This window comes from Patiria miniata, unplaced genomic scaffold (assembly GCF_015706575.1).
Source record: "Patiria miniata isolate m_02_andy unplaced genomic scaffold, ASM1570657v1 HiC_scaffold_7, whole genome shotgun sequence".
Lineage (NCBI taxonomy): Eukaryota > Metazoa > Echinodermata > Asteroidea > Valvatida > Asterinidae > Patiria > Patiria miniata.
Window position 1 is genome coordinate 19,038,804 of NW_024037074.1, and position 14,799 is coordinate 19,053,602.

General features: G+C 39.8%; 1 protein-coding gene and 1 non-coding gene across 4 annotated transcripts in view; both read right to left on the bottom strand.

The window, feature by feature from the left end:
* LOC119746144 (coiled-coil domain-containing protein 13-like) overlaps positions 1 to 14,490 on the bottom strand; it is a 70,614-nt gene extending 56,124 nt beyond the window's left edge. For 2 of the 3 annotated variants that reach the window (XM_038222951.1, XM_038222950.1), the window contains exons 1-4: positions 14,294 to 14,490; positions 12,563 to 12,786; positions 11,450 to 11,521; positions 10,731 to 10,836 (exon numbers count right to left, since the gene is read on the bottom strand). In XM_038222951.1, the coding sequence (XP_038078879.1) occupies positions 10,731 to 10,836; positions 11,450 to 11,521; positions 12,563 to 12,786; positions 14,294 to 14,411 (520 nt within the window). In that variant the 5' untranslated portion in view covers positions 14,412 to 14,490. The remainder of the gene's footprint in view (positions 1 to 10,730; positions 10,837 to 11,449; positions 11,522 to 12,562; positions 12,787 to 14,293) is intronic. The other variant, XM_038222949.1, reaches the window with a different exon arrangement.
* Positions 53 to 125, bottom strand: Trnas-aga. Its single transcript has one exon. It is a non-coding gene; the product is annotated as a tRNA-Ser (tRNA).
* Positions 14,491 to 14,799: the final 309 nt, after the last annotated feature.

Consider the following 14,799-nt stretch of genomic DNA (forward strand, 5'->3'; position numbering starts at 1 on the left):
CTCCACCGACATTTAAACACCGTTATACCTTCCGAGTGAAAGCTGGAAAAAATCACTCGGGTGGGACTCGAACCCACGCCCTTCTGCTTTCTAGAGCAGACGTTTTACCACTCGACCACCAAGCTTACGGGATCGGTTGCCTCTATGTTCATAGCAGCTGGTGCCCCATTAAACTATTCATAAGATGGAATTTTTGCGTCGGGGTGATGTAAATCAATGTTAGGTTTTGCCCTTCACCGACATACACTGTATAAGCACTGTACACTCAGTACTTTACCTCCCGAGTGAAAGTTGGAAAAAAAATGGTAAAGCGTCTGCACTAGAAAGCAGGAGGTCGTGGGTGCTAGCCCAGCCGAGTGATTTTTTTCCAACTTTCACTCTGGATGTAAAACTCTGAGTATACATTGTTTATACGTCGGTGGAGGGCAAAACCTAATATTGGACTACTTTGTTGTTTTCAGTTTGAAGTAAACAGTTATTTACCCGGTATCCGGGCAACCAGTCAAGTTTCTAAGAGAAGATGAGGGATAGGATTTGAGTACATGATTTAGATTCAGTCATTTTAGGTTTCAAAATGATTTGGAGTTTCTGTGAGACTAAAGTGACAACTTTATGTAATGCCTACCATGGAATCACAAAGTGAAGGTGTAAATACATTGTATTTGTCAAAGTTTAAATACAAGACATTATTAATCACAATGTTTTACTTCTATTTTCTCTACGGAGTCAATCTCATTAAATATCCTGGATAGGTTGCCGACAGGATTATCCACAATTGGCCTACTGCATGTAAATAAATTCACGGAAAATTACCAGAGGTGTAACTAACTAATTATCAGTTTCTGGCGACCCATTATCCAATTAAAGAGCATTTAATGGAAAGTCATTGATGTAAAACAAAGTGAAGGGACTATCCGCTCCGTTCACAAGTACCCCCTCACCGGCAAAGAGAGTACAGTTGGGGGTGACCGAACGACGCCATCTTACCAGCTGACTGCACTGCTGCGAAGCGCGGCCACTGCGCGTACATTGTACAAATCCCCTGGTGTACGTGCGTCACAGTGTACTGATAAAATTTAATTGGACCACAGGGCCTAAGTAATGAATATGAGCCATTTAATAATCTAAACTATCAAAGGTACTATCCTACCAGCTTTGTTATCAAGTGCGTTCAGCCGTGAGGCCTATTGTTATGCATGTTTTCCACCAGCGCTGCACTACGCTGCACATCGGCAAGCCGAGGGAGGCCATTTTTGGGCATTGTGCATTCTTTCCTAGAATATTATCAAGATAAATTATCAGCAATGTTTACAAAATGATGACTTTATTGTAGGAAGATTCTGGTAAAGATGTGCGTCAGAATCCCGCCCTTTAACACTTGATACATTGGACCAATTGAAGATAAATTTGTCCATATTTTTTATGAAACGGCTCCTTAAAAAAAAATATACATGTAGGTAAAAGTTTACGAATAATGGGCTAATTGGTCATCTTCTCAAATAAATGTGAACATTTTTGATTTTTTGGCAATTAATACAATTTTGAATTACTGCGTGTAAGACAGAAGTAGAATTACCTGAAAGGATTAAATATACGAAGTAGCATGCCTTGAGTAGGTGTCATTGTATCTAACAACTATCACTCAAAAACTACATGAAAAATTGTGTCCACCAATAGTAATGAGAACATCTTCACAGACAATAACTAGAGGCGTAATTATCATTGTTTCCAGTGTTTTAAGAGCATTTAATGGAAAGCTGCTGTTGATTTGAAACAAAGTAAAAGTGTTACAAAGAAGTACAGAAATTTCAGTAGAACATGTACTGTTCAAGCCATCACTCTTCAATGCGTTACAAAAAAAACCAACTGTTCTGTCGATTTTTGTTCACTAGTTGCTCAAACGCAAATAGGGTTAAAGGGAATGTACAACATTTGCTTTTGCTGCAATTCTCAGAAATAAATGGATTTGGAGGATTAGTATGTTATAGAAAATATTGTTAAACTGTCTTAATTCACGTTTTGGGCTTGTAGATGCTGGAAAAGCCAAGAAAACTTATCATATTCTCGTAGTCTGGTTCCCTGACCCCACTTAAGATGAAACGGAGCAATTAATACACTTTGTGGAATTGTAAGGTCAGAGAATAAGTCTAGCAAGCTTGAACCCCTTCACAAGTGTGTAAGCAATTGCAAAGAAAAGTCAGAATAACTAAATATGAAAAAGTAGGAACAGTTTTTGAAAAAAGCCAGTTTTCTCCAACTCTGGTCGGCCGACCAGCGTTGGAAAATACAGTTTTTTCTTGAAAATGACAGCACACCAGGAGCCACGGTTTTAAAGGATGCTTTAGACTGTCATTCCCTAACAATTCAGCAAGGTATTACGTGATAATTTGATCATTCCGTTCTTTGGTGTTTGCAAATGTTGTATCTTCCCTTTAATGGCCTTTTAGTGTTAGTGTGTGCCGGTGTCACATGAAAATCCGACTCCCATGAAAATCGGACCCCTTTTCCCTATTATTGGTAATAATCCCTCTCACGTGACCGGTCACTTTCCTAATTACCATACTTACGCATGCGCGGTATAACCAATGAGTCCGAATTTCATAGAAACGTAAATTCATGCTACACCGGTACATGTAGGTGAGTGCATTTATCAATCGATCAAGTAATCAAAGTCGAAGCAGTGATTCCCTGGCGAAGGCTGCGAGGATTAATTTAATGATAAAGCGGTACGTGCATGTTGCTCATTAAGAAGCAGATTGTGTGCCAATGATGACCTTGTTCCTCTAATCACGCCAAGATGCATTGGATGATGCAGTTTTCTTGACTACGGCACAGTGACGAGTGTACCGTGACTGTGCTGTAGTCATCAGGTCTCAGTGTGTGAAACACCCACTTGGGTGAGACACTGGAAGAGCATACAGCACAGCTCTGGAAACTACTTGATGATCTGGTACAGTTCAAATGGATTGACACTTTATTGGATGACAAGTTGGAAGTCTGGGGTGTATCTGGCGTGAAATCATCGGATAAAATTGACAGATGCAGTACAACTCAAGATTGTATACAGACGAGTACACGTGTGTTGATACCTTGATACCGGTACCTGCAGTACCGGTATATGTACACATACATTGCATCGTTCAAGAGAAACTACATCATTGAGTGAGTTAGCATTCACATATTGGAATAGGGGATCCACCCTAACACCGCATTTTTGCTATGAAGTTTTTTTGCTGAGATGTTGAGTAAAAACCTGACGAGATTGCCCTGGTGGGACTTGAACCCACAACTCCCTGCTTACTGGTGCACTGTGAACACTTACAACTGTGTCAGGACTTGATGATGGAATTTAATGACACATGTGCAAGTGTTAACAAGTCTACATTGAACACTTACATCTAGATCTTCTACTGCTTTCAGAGGAACACAATGTGCGTTATTTTAAACGTTTAGTGAGTATCTTGAACCAAGAAGCGTCTGTTCGCCTAGCAAGCTCAATTCTACCTCCTCACGTAACATAACAGCCTCTTAAAATGGAAAACGTATCGGGAATTTGTGGACATTCCAAACATATAAATAACACAGATGAAGACTATTTCTACATATTAAATATACAGTTTGATGCCTTAAGTCTGATCATGCTGCACATTTATGTTAAGGAACTTCTATACTTAACTGGATTTTTCCAGCTGCTGGGATTTTGCATTCTGGCAACGATTACTGTGGTCCGCTACATTGCAGTATCACAACCTCTCAAACTGGAAACTCTAGTCACCAAAAGACGAGCTTATACTGCCTTGACATGTTCGACTGTACTCTGTCTTGTTTGCCTCCTTTTCGCAATAATGGCTGAATTTGTGAAACTGCTGGATGTTGTTAACTCGGCCATCTTTAGTTTTGTGGTAATATTGCTTCTTTTGCTAGTTTTTCTCCTGTATGGAAAATTGCTTTTGATTGCCAGGCATCAGGCACGGCGTATAGCAGCAGCTGAGATCAGTGCTGAAGATGCACAGGTTCAGCTGCATCGCTCAAATGTCAAATCTCTCAAAACATTTCTGATCATCACATGCACTGTCTGTGTCACGTGGTCACCAAACTTGGCACTACTGGGAAACGTAAATCCCTGTATTTTCATTTTGATTCAAAGTCTTTGCTACAGCAATTCCTGGCTCAACACAGTCATCTATTGCTGGCGAAACAAAACTTTCAGAGAGGTTGCCAAAAAGCTCATTTGTCGCAAAGGCAGACAGTGATGCTCAACATACAAAAAAAAAATATATGGATTAACTTCTTTGAAACCTAAAGCTAAGAACTACTTTTTTGTATGCAGTACCTGGTTGTTTATCTAGGACATGTACATGGTTAAGAGACGGTTATTTCAGGTTTCAAATTATCATACTATTTGGAGTTTCTGTGAGACTAAAGTGGCAACCTTATAGAATGCATGAATCAGAATCCTGCATTAATACTTGATTACAGTGGTCCTATTGCAGATCAATCTGTCCACAATCTATCCAAGCTATTTAATGGTTTAAAGGTTCAGTCCATTATTTGCTGTTACCAAAAAAGTAACTGACGTTTTATTTATTTATTTATTTATTACTTTAATTGAGTAGCCCATTGGAATCCACTGATCTCCCATGGGTCCCAGTAAAAAGAAGACAATGTGAAGAAATTAAAGTTTTAGATGTGGGAGGAAACCCCAGAAGGAAAAACCCATGGTATTAGGCAGGGACTGAAAACCAAATCCACAAAACTGGCCCAGGCAGGTTCAAATCCGGGTCACAGCTGTGGAAGGCGAGGAAAGTACCACTACGCCAACCTGACTCCCCGAGTTCAAAAGCATATTTGGTTTAAAGATAGCAATGGGAAAACTCCCTGTGAAATTATTCTTTCTGGCAAGCTGTCAATTTGAAGGAATCAACGAAAGAAGGCCTTTCCAACGATGTGTCTAAAGACAGATATCGTGGGAGCTTTCCGTTGGTGGTTCGTCTTTTTTTATTCGGCGAAGAGAGCGTAACGCTTAACACGACACACACACGGTTCCTAAAAGTTGCCGGTTCAGTGCACGATATCGCGTAGCTGCAATCAGCTCAGTGAGATAAAAGGTGTCTCATATGCTGAAGTCAGGCCTAATTCAAAATATGACTCAGCAACTTTTGATTTGAAATCGAGATCCTAGAACATTGCTTCTTCAAAATATGACAGCATTCACCGAGCTGAAACTTCATCAGGTTAGTTGTTCAGCACCCTTCTTTGGAATTTGAGCACTTTTGTTGCTTTAAACGAACATGATGCACCAATTACAAATGATGGACACTACCTTTAACTCTTATCTCTCCAAAAAAACCAAAAAAGGGCGGGGAGATGCAAACTAATACATGTAATTCTCATTGTAATAAATCAACTGTCGCTCACAAACTCACTGTTAATCGAGGAAAGTAATTAGAGGCACAAACACTCTTACCTAAGGCCGATAGTTCCTGGTCATCCATTATCCAATTAAAGAGCAAGCTAATGGAAAGTCACTGTTGATTTTAAGCAAAGTGAAGGGCAGCACACAGTTCCAAAAGTTTGAGGCTATTTTCAAAATCATCACTTGAAATTCATCATGCTTTACTACAAAGCAGCTTTTCTGTGATCGGTGTTTAGTTCACCTGTTACTATGGAAATCATGCCAAAAGGTGAATAATGGCGGTGTGTGGATGAGTGCGTTCATCCGTTAATCAAGTTGTCAAAGTCAAGGCAGTGATTTCCCCGCAAAGGCTACTAGGATCTCTCATTAATTTGTGATTTAGATGATGCTCTGACTGACAAGATTAATGATGATGCAGTGTGTGTGCATGTTGTTCATTAAGGAGCAGATTGCGTGCCAACAATGAGCTCTTTCCTCCCAGTCCCATCACAAAATGACGCAGATGATGATCAGTTTTCTTGGTTCTGGCACAGTGGCAAGTGTAACTGAACGCGGTTGTGAAGCCTCAGTGTGTATCTGCAGTTGGTGAAAAATACCCGCTTGGGTGAGACACTGGAGGAGCAATTCTAGCAGCACAGCTCTGGAAACCACTTGATGATCTGGTACAATTCACATGAACTGACACTTTATTAGATGTCAAGTTGGAAGTCTTGGACGTATCTGGCGTGAAATCATCAGATGAAATTGATAGATGCAGTACAACTTTATACCGGTGTACACGTTGGTTTATACCTGCAGTATACACCAACACTGCATCTTTCAACAGGAATTTAAAAAACTACAGCATCAAATGAATGAGCGTTCACATCTTAGAAAACTTTGTAAACAGCTCTGACTGACAAGATTATTGCCTAAAAACTGAATCAAAACATGATTTTATTGAGATTGATTGGCAGTGTGTGCATGCTCCTTGTTAATGCTCTGACTGCGTGTCAACAATGAGCTCGTTCCTCTAATCACGCCAAACTGTATTTGATGATGCAGTCTTCTTGTTATGATCATGGAGACTGTACACGGTTATCAGGTCTCAGTGTGCATCTGCAGTTGGTGTCAAATACCCGCTTGGGTGAGACACTGGAAGAGCAATTCTAGCAGCACAGCTCTGGAAACCACTTGATGATCTGATAAAATTCACATGGAGTGACACTTTATTGGATGACAAGTTGGAAGTCTTGACGTATCTGGCGTGAAATCATCAGATGAAATTGATAGAGGCACCATAACTCTGTCGCATTTGAAATCAAAATTGAAAAACTACATATCGGTATCAACGAGTGAATGCAGGAACAATTGGTGGTCAAGTGTTAGAACTGGTGATCCACCATAACCTTCCTAAATTCCTCCATAGTGTGCCACTGGCCGGGATTTTGAGTGAAGAACCTCACGAGGTTGCCCTGGTGGGTCTTGAACCCACGACTTACCGGTGCAATGTGAACAAACTGAGTCAGGGCTAGGTGGATTTCAATGACACACATGTAAGACTTCAAAAGTCTACACTGAACTCTTAGCTCTTCTACTGTGTCATAAGCTGGGCTCAACTAACAAAGTATTTATGTTTCTAGGACACGTCCCTGATAAAAAAAAAAGGAAATCTTCAGAAACAGATTTTGATATTTACAAAAGAAAATAACTATTTATTTACACTACCTTTCCGAGGAGCAAAATCTTCTTTATTTTTTTCAACATTTACCGGTATCTGGAACCATAGAGCTCTATGCTGGAACCAACAACTGTCTGTCTCTAAAAAGATTGGTCAAGTGCCCGGCAAGCTCAATTCTACCTCTACACAGAATATCACGGACTGTTGAAATGGCAAACGTGTCAGAACTGTATGGAAATTCTACACACACAAGCGATGTGGATGAAGACAATTGTTTCCACTTGCTGAATGTACAGTTGGACTCCAGGAGTTCTTTAATATACGCCTCTATTCTTTGTGTAATCAGTGTATTTTCCTTAATCTGCAACTTGTTTTCTCTGTTGGTGTTACATCGCATTCATGACATGCATGACGTCACTAAGCTGCTGGTGGTAGCCCTAACGATCACCGACGTTGGAGTGGGCTTCTTTGGCATACTCAATTCGCTAGGTCTGATCATACTGCAAATTTGTACAGAGGAATTTTTTCACTTAGCTGGATTTTGTCAGCTGCTGGGGTTGTGCATTTTAACAATGATTACCATGGTCCGCTACATAGCAGTATCACAACCTTTCAAACTGCAAACTCTAGTCACCAAAAGACGAGCTTATATTGTCTTGACATGTGCAACTGTACTTTGTTTTGTTCCATTTCTTTGCATAACTTTAGTGAAGGATGTGGAACTGCTGAATGTTTTAAACTCAATGTTTAAAACCATCTTTTGTTTTGTGGTAATTTCACTTATTTTGCTAGTTTTTTTCCTTTATGGAAAATTGGTTTTGATTGCCAGGCATCAGGCACGGCGTATAGCAGCAGCTGAGATCAATGCTGAAGATGCACAGGTTCAGCTGCATCGCTCAAATGTCAAGTCTCTCAAAACATTTCTGATTATCACAAGCACTGTCTGTATTACGTGGTTAGCCAACTTAGCACTATTGGCAAACGCAAATCCGTATATTTTCATTTTCGTTGAAAGTGTTAGCAACTGCAATTCCTGGCTCAACACAGTCATCTATTGCTGGCGAAACAAAACTTTCAGAGAGGTTGCCAAAAAGCTCATTTGTCGCAAAGGCAGACAGTGATGCTCAAATGTACACAGAACAAACAAGGAACAACTTCTTTAAAAACTCATGAAAAGACTACTCTCTGGTTTGTTGGAAAGGCAGACGGTGAAACTGGTTTTTGAAAGCCATCAACAAAGAAAATATGAAATGTTGCTTTGCAAAACACTGCAAAAACAAAATGGGCATTTCACAAAAATGTTCAGATTTAGAGAGAAAGAGAGAAACCCACCAGCAAATCAGTGCAGAAACATCAATTGATGAGATGATAAGAAAGCCAAGTCCCCTTTTTTTATAGACACTTTAAATAATTCACAATCCATAACTATTTCTTCTTCTTCAGTGTTTGTGAATATAGGGAGGCGTTTATACTTCTTATCGTTTTTGTCTTAATTTTTTTAGTATCCACTGTTTTATTTCATATATTCCTATTATTATTTACTACAATGTTAATTGTTTATTCTTTTATTGCATGTACCACACTTTCTATTTGGCCTCAGGGCCACGATTGGTGTGAAAATAAAAAAAATTAAATCTAAATCTCATCGGTTTTTTTACTTCTGTACTATTATTAATAGACAGTTTTAAAAGAATTTTTTTTTTTTCATGTATGAAGCATAAAAAAAGTACCGGTAGTAAGAATCATGAATTTTGGTAGCCAAGTGCATGTACATGTAGGTAAAGGCCAGATTGCCAGGTTTTTGTACTGTATAAAAGTATTGTGATGAAGTAGGGTAACAGTACTCTGTATGTAATTCTATTGCAACAGACATTACTTTGAGAGCTTTATTTTCTTATAAGCAAGAAAAATGTTCTGAGCAGTGTACGGACAAGATTTGAAACAACAAATTAAAATACAGTGTTAGCACTGTAAACGACTTTTACGGATGGTAAGCATTCTGACACGTTTATACATGTACTTGCAGTACGAACAGGTCTGTGAAGTGTCTTGCAAGAATTTCATGTAGTAACTACATTGTGGTAGATAGAGCTTGTATCTTTAAAAACACCGATGATATCTAAAAAAAAATCTACTTTGATGTTATGGAAACATCGTGTTTTTGTTGTAACAGACGTTCCATAACTTTGCAGGCGTTATGTGTCTGACATCAACTTCACACATGTGACTAAAAAACACACACTGAATCATGGTAGTTTCAAGGCCGGTTCATACTTCACACAAAAGCAGTGCACATTTGAAGTCACAAAGCATTCGCTGCGAAATTTGTCACACTTTGAAAATATACAACTGCTGTGAATTTGCAGCGTGAAAACCTGCCCTGACATGACAAATTCGCTTTCATGTTAGCGCTGAGTATTAACCGAGTATTAACACCATCAGCAGTGTACACAACTCACATCAAAGTATTGAAATGTATCAATGTAGACCTGTCTGGTAAAATTATCACGTAAAATGGTGATTGAATAGGGGACTCTTTCCGAGCAGCATACGTATTCTGTACACGTTCTGTTCCTAATTATATTATAGAGTAAATGATATACACTATGTAAGTGTTTCTTTGTAAGTTGCTATTTGCAGCATAGAGGGGACAAATTTCTTTTTTTTAAATGTCATATATATACTCCAAAGCACTTCTAATCCAGTGCTTGTCATACTCCTTGCCTTGATAAGTGCTCAAACGCATGCATCATACTGAATTCGTAGATGTGTATTATTAGCAGTCTGGTATAAATTAAAACACCTTGGAAATTTTTACCGAGTTTGATATTCTTAATTGACGCGAGGTTTCAGGTCAATTTGCAGTAAAACTGGCTTGTGTGTCTACATCTCAGAAACAGTTCAGACCAACAAAAAAAAATTAAAAAAAAAAAATTTCCTCTTTCCACAGTCCCACAGTCCCAATTCAATTCATCATAGAAATAATAACAAAGCTGGGATGTTGGCATGGCAACAGGTTGACGCACTAGCAAGACAGCAGCCACCCGCTGGCGGTTTTCTTTGCCAATTTTTGTTGTCATTATTTTTTAATTTGATAACACGTAGAGACTAGAATGCATTTCATTAGTATGTTTACAGTCACAAGCGAAACACAATACCTTTGTTGAACCGCAATTAATACAAGCATCCCTTGAACAAAGACACTGGCTAAATGGGGAACCGCCAACACAGAGCTGAAAAGCTCGGTTGGTTGAGCACCGAAACGGCAATCTGGAAGTTGCAGGTTCAAACCCGGTCAATTGCTCAGTTCAACTTTAACTAGACAATAGACCTTTATCATGATGCTGCCACCATTTCAGTCACGTTCCTTGTATCCAATAACAGTACTGAATGAAAACGTTTGGGGGTTTTTTGTACAAAAAGGGACCAGACTATTTTTTCCTTTGGGGATACGGGGATACCGAATGGTCACATGGTAAATTTTTCGTCACACAATCGGAACTCTATATATACAAGCCCCTCTACTTCAACGCAGTATTTCAGAGCGAATGGCTTGATTTATTGTTACAAATGAAGCACAATCCATGGTTAGGGATTTTTAAAGTAAAATTCTGGAAGCAAAGTCCCCAGTTTTTGTTTGTGTAGCGTACTTACCACCCAGTGCAAGCCGATCTTCCTCTCGTTGCTTCTTGAGTTTGCGTATCTCGTAGTCTCTCTCACTCAGCAGTTTGTACAACCTCCCCGTCTCATCCTTCAGCTCCTGAATGGAACAGTAAAGAGGTGAAAACTTGGTTTTCTTAACCACCAGATATTATTGATAGCACCTCCCTCCCTCCGAGGCCAGCAACAATTATTCAATTATTTGATTCAGGCCAATGTTTAGCATCCTGCCTTTTTGCCAAAAAAAGAAGGAGGCCCATGTTTTTTTTCCAAAATGGCAGCCTGACCCATTTTCCAAAACGTTTTCACAGTTGTGTTCAAACATCACCAGCGATAAAACCTCAGTTAAAAATATTCAACAAAGTCCTTTTCAAGGCCCTTTTAAAAAAAAACAAGTGGATTTTAAATCGCATTGTTTGCCTATATAAACCAGGGTTGTTAATAAAGATATCAGAGTGTTTTGTTGGCTAGTTATAAAAACAAATTTCCAATTTCATTGAAAACTGACCCAAAAAATTTTCTGAGTTCATTTTTGATGGAAAACAGGAATTAAACTTATAAGAAACAACAAATCTTATTTGTGGATTCGCTCAAGCTATTGCATTCTGTGCTTGTAAATCAAGTTTTGGAATGCAGTGTCCCACATCTGGCAACCTTTACCATGTTTTGTGCGGTATTGATACAGATTTTAAAAAAAATCCAATTATTCTTACCCTGATTTGTTCATTGAGACGTTGGTTCAACTCCTCATTGTACGCTGTATCATTGGAGACCGGTTCACTCAACTGGAATAAACAAAATGCGTCCATCAACGAACGGTGAATAAACATAATTATTTTTGTGATAAAAAAACCACCTGCCTGAAATACAATTTTGTATTTGTACAACAATGAGCAACAAGTGCCTCAGCCACAGCTTTTAAAATAGGCTCTGTAAGATAAAGTGTAGCTTTTGCTCCAATTTCAATTTGTCATCATTGTAAGCTCTATTCTAAAGTGATTTATCAAACCGTTTATTGAGAGTGTTTTTAAAATATATAAAAATACAGCAACTAAAACTTGCTTATCCCCCTGGCATGGCTAATTGGACCCCTAGATGACCTTTGACCTGACATGTCACAGGTCATCTGGGGTCCCCCTACCCGTAGATGATTGTCACCAAGCTTGGTTGATACTGAAGTCTCATTTCTCATGTGACAGCACTTCATTGTTTACCTATCCGGAATCGACAATGACCTCATTTGACCCCTAGATGGCCTTTGACCTGACATGTCACAGGTCGTCTGGGGTCCCCTACCCAAAGATAATTGTCACCAAGTTTGGTCGAGATTGAAGTCTGACTTTTCATGTGACAGCACTAAAACAGTTAACCTAACCAAAATGGAACACACATACACACAGTTGTGAATTTCTATACGCCCGAGGACAATGCTTTGTGTTTCCCTTTGTCACTCTCCCATAGACTAAGCACATAACTGTATGACTGAGGACCATTTTCAAAACAGGACCCAACACTCGAGGACTAAATTGCTCTTTTGTTCTCCCTTTGTGTGTCTGTCCTCTATCGTAAAGCCATGTATACACGCACAGAAGGAATACGCTGTCGCAATATCCCCTTTCTAGTTTAAAAGCCAAGGGGTTAATAAAAACACATGCGGGATTCCTTCTTCAAGCAAAAATGTGATCGTTCAAATGTCTATGACCATCCTCCAAAGAAGCGCCTGTCCAAAATAGAAATCTAGCACAATAACATGGTCAGAAATTACCCGAGGTTCTAAAATACTCATGATCGGACCAGCACTGTAAGAAAGTAGATAATTCACTGACCTTCAGATCTAGGTCATCGTTCAACCCAAGGCCGCCCAACTCCTCCCCCTCTTTCTTCTTCTTGGCCCCGCCCTTCCCCTCTTGCTCCTTGGTGGCCGCTTCCTTCTTGTTCTTCTCCTCCTGTTTCTGTTTCCGTCTCGTCAGTTTCCGCTGCTGTTGCTCCTGCAGCGCCTGGAACTGCTGCCGCAACGTTTCATCCGCAGTCTCCATCCTGGAATCTGGAACTGAGAAACATTTCCGATTTTGTTAGAAAACGCTTTGAAAATGCACTCGACTCGCCATAGATCCAGACAATTTCTCAGAACAGATATTGGAATAGCAACGATCATCATTACAAGAACCTTAATCCAACTGAGGTGGAAACTTTACATGTTGTCAGTCTTGGTGGACTGTTTACTGACAGATCTTGTCATCCCTTTTTTGTCAAATTTTAAAACGCTCCACCAAAATCGACAACTTGTAACGATACAGCACAGCGTATTCAGGGCGCCGAAATGACGTACATGTAGTGTTGCGCGATGCCAAGCATGCAATCCCCCCTCCATCCAAAATGGTCAAGCCGAATGTAGAGTTGACCTGCTGAGGTCACGCAAAGATCGTAAACACACATGAACATGACCGCTGTATTCGTCAGATCGACAACGCGAGGCTGGTGAGTAAAAACTCAGATTTTCCGGCACAATTGCAGAATACCCCGCCACTCGATCTATCTGCACCTCGTAGCCGGCTACGGAGTCACAGTTGATTGCCCTCAGCAAACCTTGTCAGTACTACCTTAGAATTTGGACTTAGAATATTTTCAGCAACCCCAATTTCTTTTGTGTTGCTTCATTCTCAAGGGGACCCCCACTCAGTATCCCCGTAGCTGGCAATGGACTTGAGTTGTTTCTTTTCCAGTGATTCCAACCGCTAGCCAGAGATTTTAGGGGTGTATTTCCGAGTGGCGGGGTATTCTGCAATTACTCCGATTTTCCACCAAAAAAATTGTCCCATGATCCAAATGTCAATCGCTCTGAAATATTTCAGAGTTATGGATCAATCATAGCAACTTTTGGATGGATTTGTGTTCAGAAATTGGAATTACAGACAAAGGAATTTCGTCTATCAAAGTGCATTTCCAAAAGCCATTGCGAACTGACCCCCGAAAAATCATCATGCTGATTCTATTGAGTATTGCTACATACATGTAGGCCTAGGCCTATAACAAAATAGAACTTAGTTAAGGCTGACGCGTATGACGAGCAGCCTTCTGCCTTCTATTATCATGATTATTCTAGAATTACCACAAAATGCACGTAAAAGAACCCAGTAAACACTTATCGCTAAGAGAATGGGTTTGCCCCGGTGTTTCTGGTCTCCTGTATAAACTCCCACGTGGAGTATTTAGGAGAAGAACCAACCAAGAACCAAGAACTCTCCATGCTTGCTAATGCTATGAGTATGAGTATGACACACAGCTTACCGACACACAACCGCTGAACTGAAGGGAAATTCAACTGAAGTTGCGATCAACTGCTGCCGTGCGTGCTGGATTTACTAACGAGTTCGAGTAACGACGTTACGAATACAATGCATTCTTTTCCCTTTTATTTGGAGAATTACTATCAGTATCAGAATAGCGAATTTCCATCAAAACCGTAGCCTACGCTACAAGAAATACCGCAAAGTCGCCGAATTATAAATATTACCTAAAACATTTATGATTTAGACAGTCGTTGACACGGTAATTACCTTCGCAACGGGAAAACTGACCGATTCCGTTATGGTGCGTGTACCCAGACGAAACATACCCGATTAACCATGATATATATTGCAGCTGGGTAACCCGACTAATTATATTACCTATCATGAACTATAGAGGGCGCCGCAGCAACTTCGAACCTCAAGTTTTTCTTCTGCAGCACACATAAAATAACTTCGCATACATGACGCATACATGACGCATACTACAGTATTGACATGAAATGTGGAAGACATTTAAGTTCTCGGAGTTTTGTTTTCCGTCAAGTAAAAATTATCCCAACAACAAACTTGGAGAATAAAAATAGTCGTTAAAAACTGGGCACAGGCGAATTTTGAACCAGAGACCTTGCGGTCCCTAGTTCATACCACGATCTATTAGTGGTAGGCTACTGTGGCAGCTCGATCGACTAGAGAGACATTATTTTCCTCACTCAATTACATTTTTGTCCCTTTCTGTGTTTGAAGTTTTGACACTCAAAAACCGTTTTTGTAAA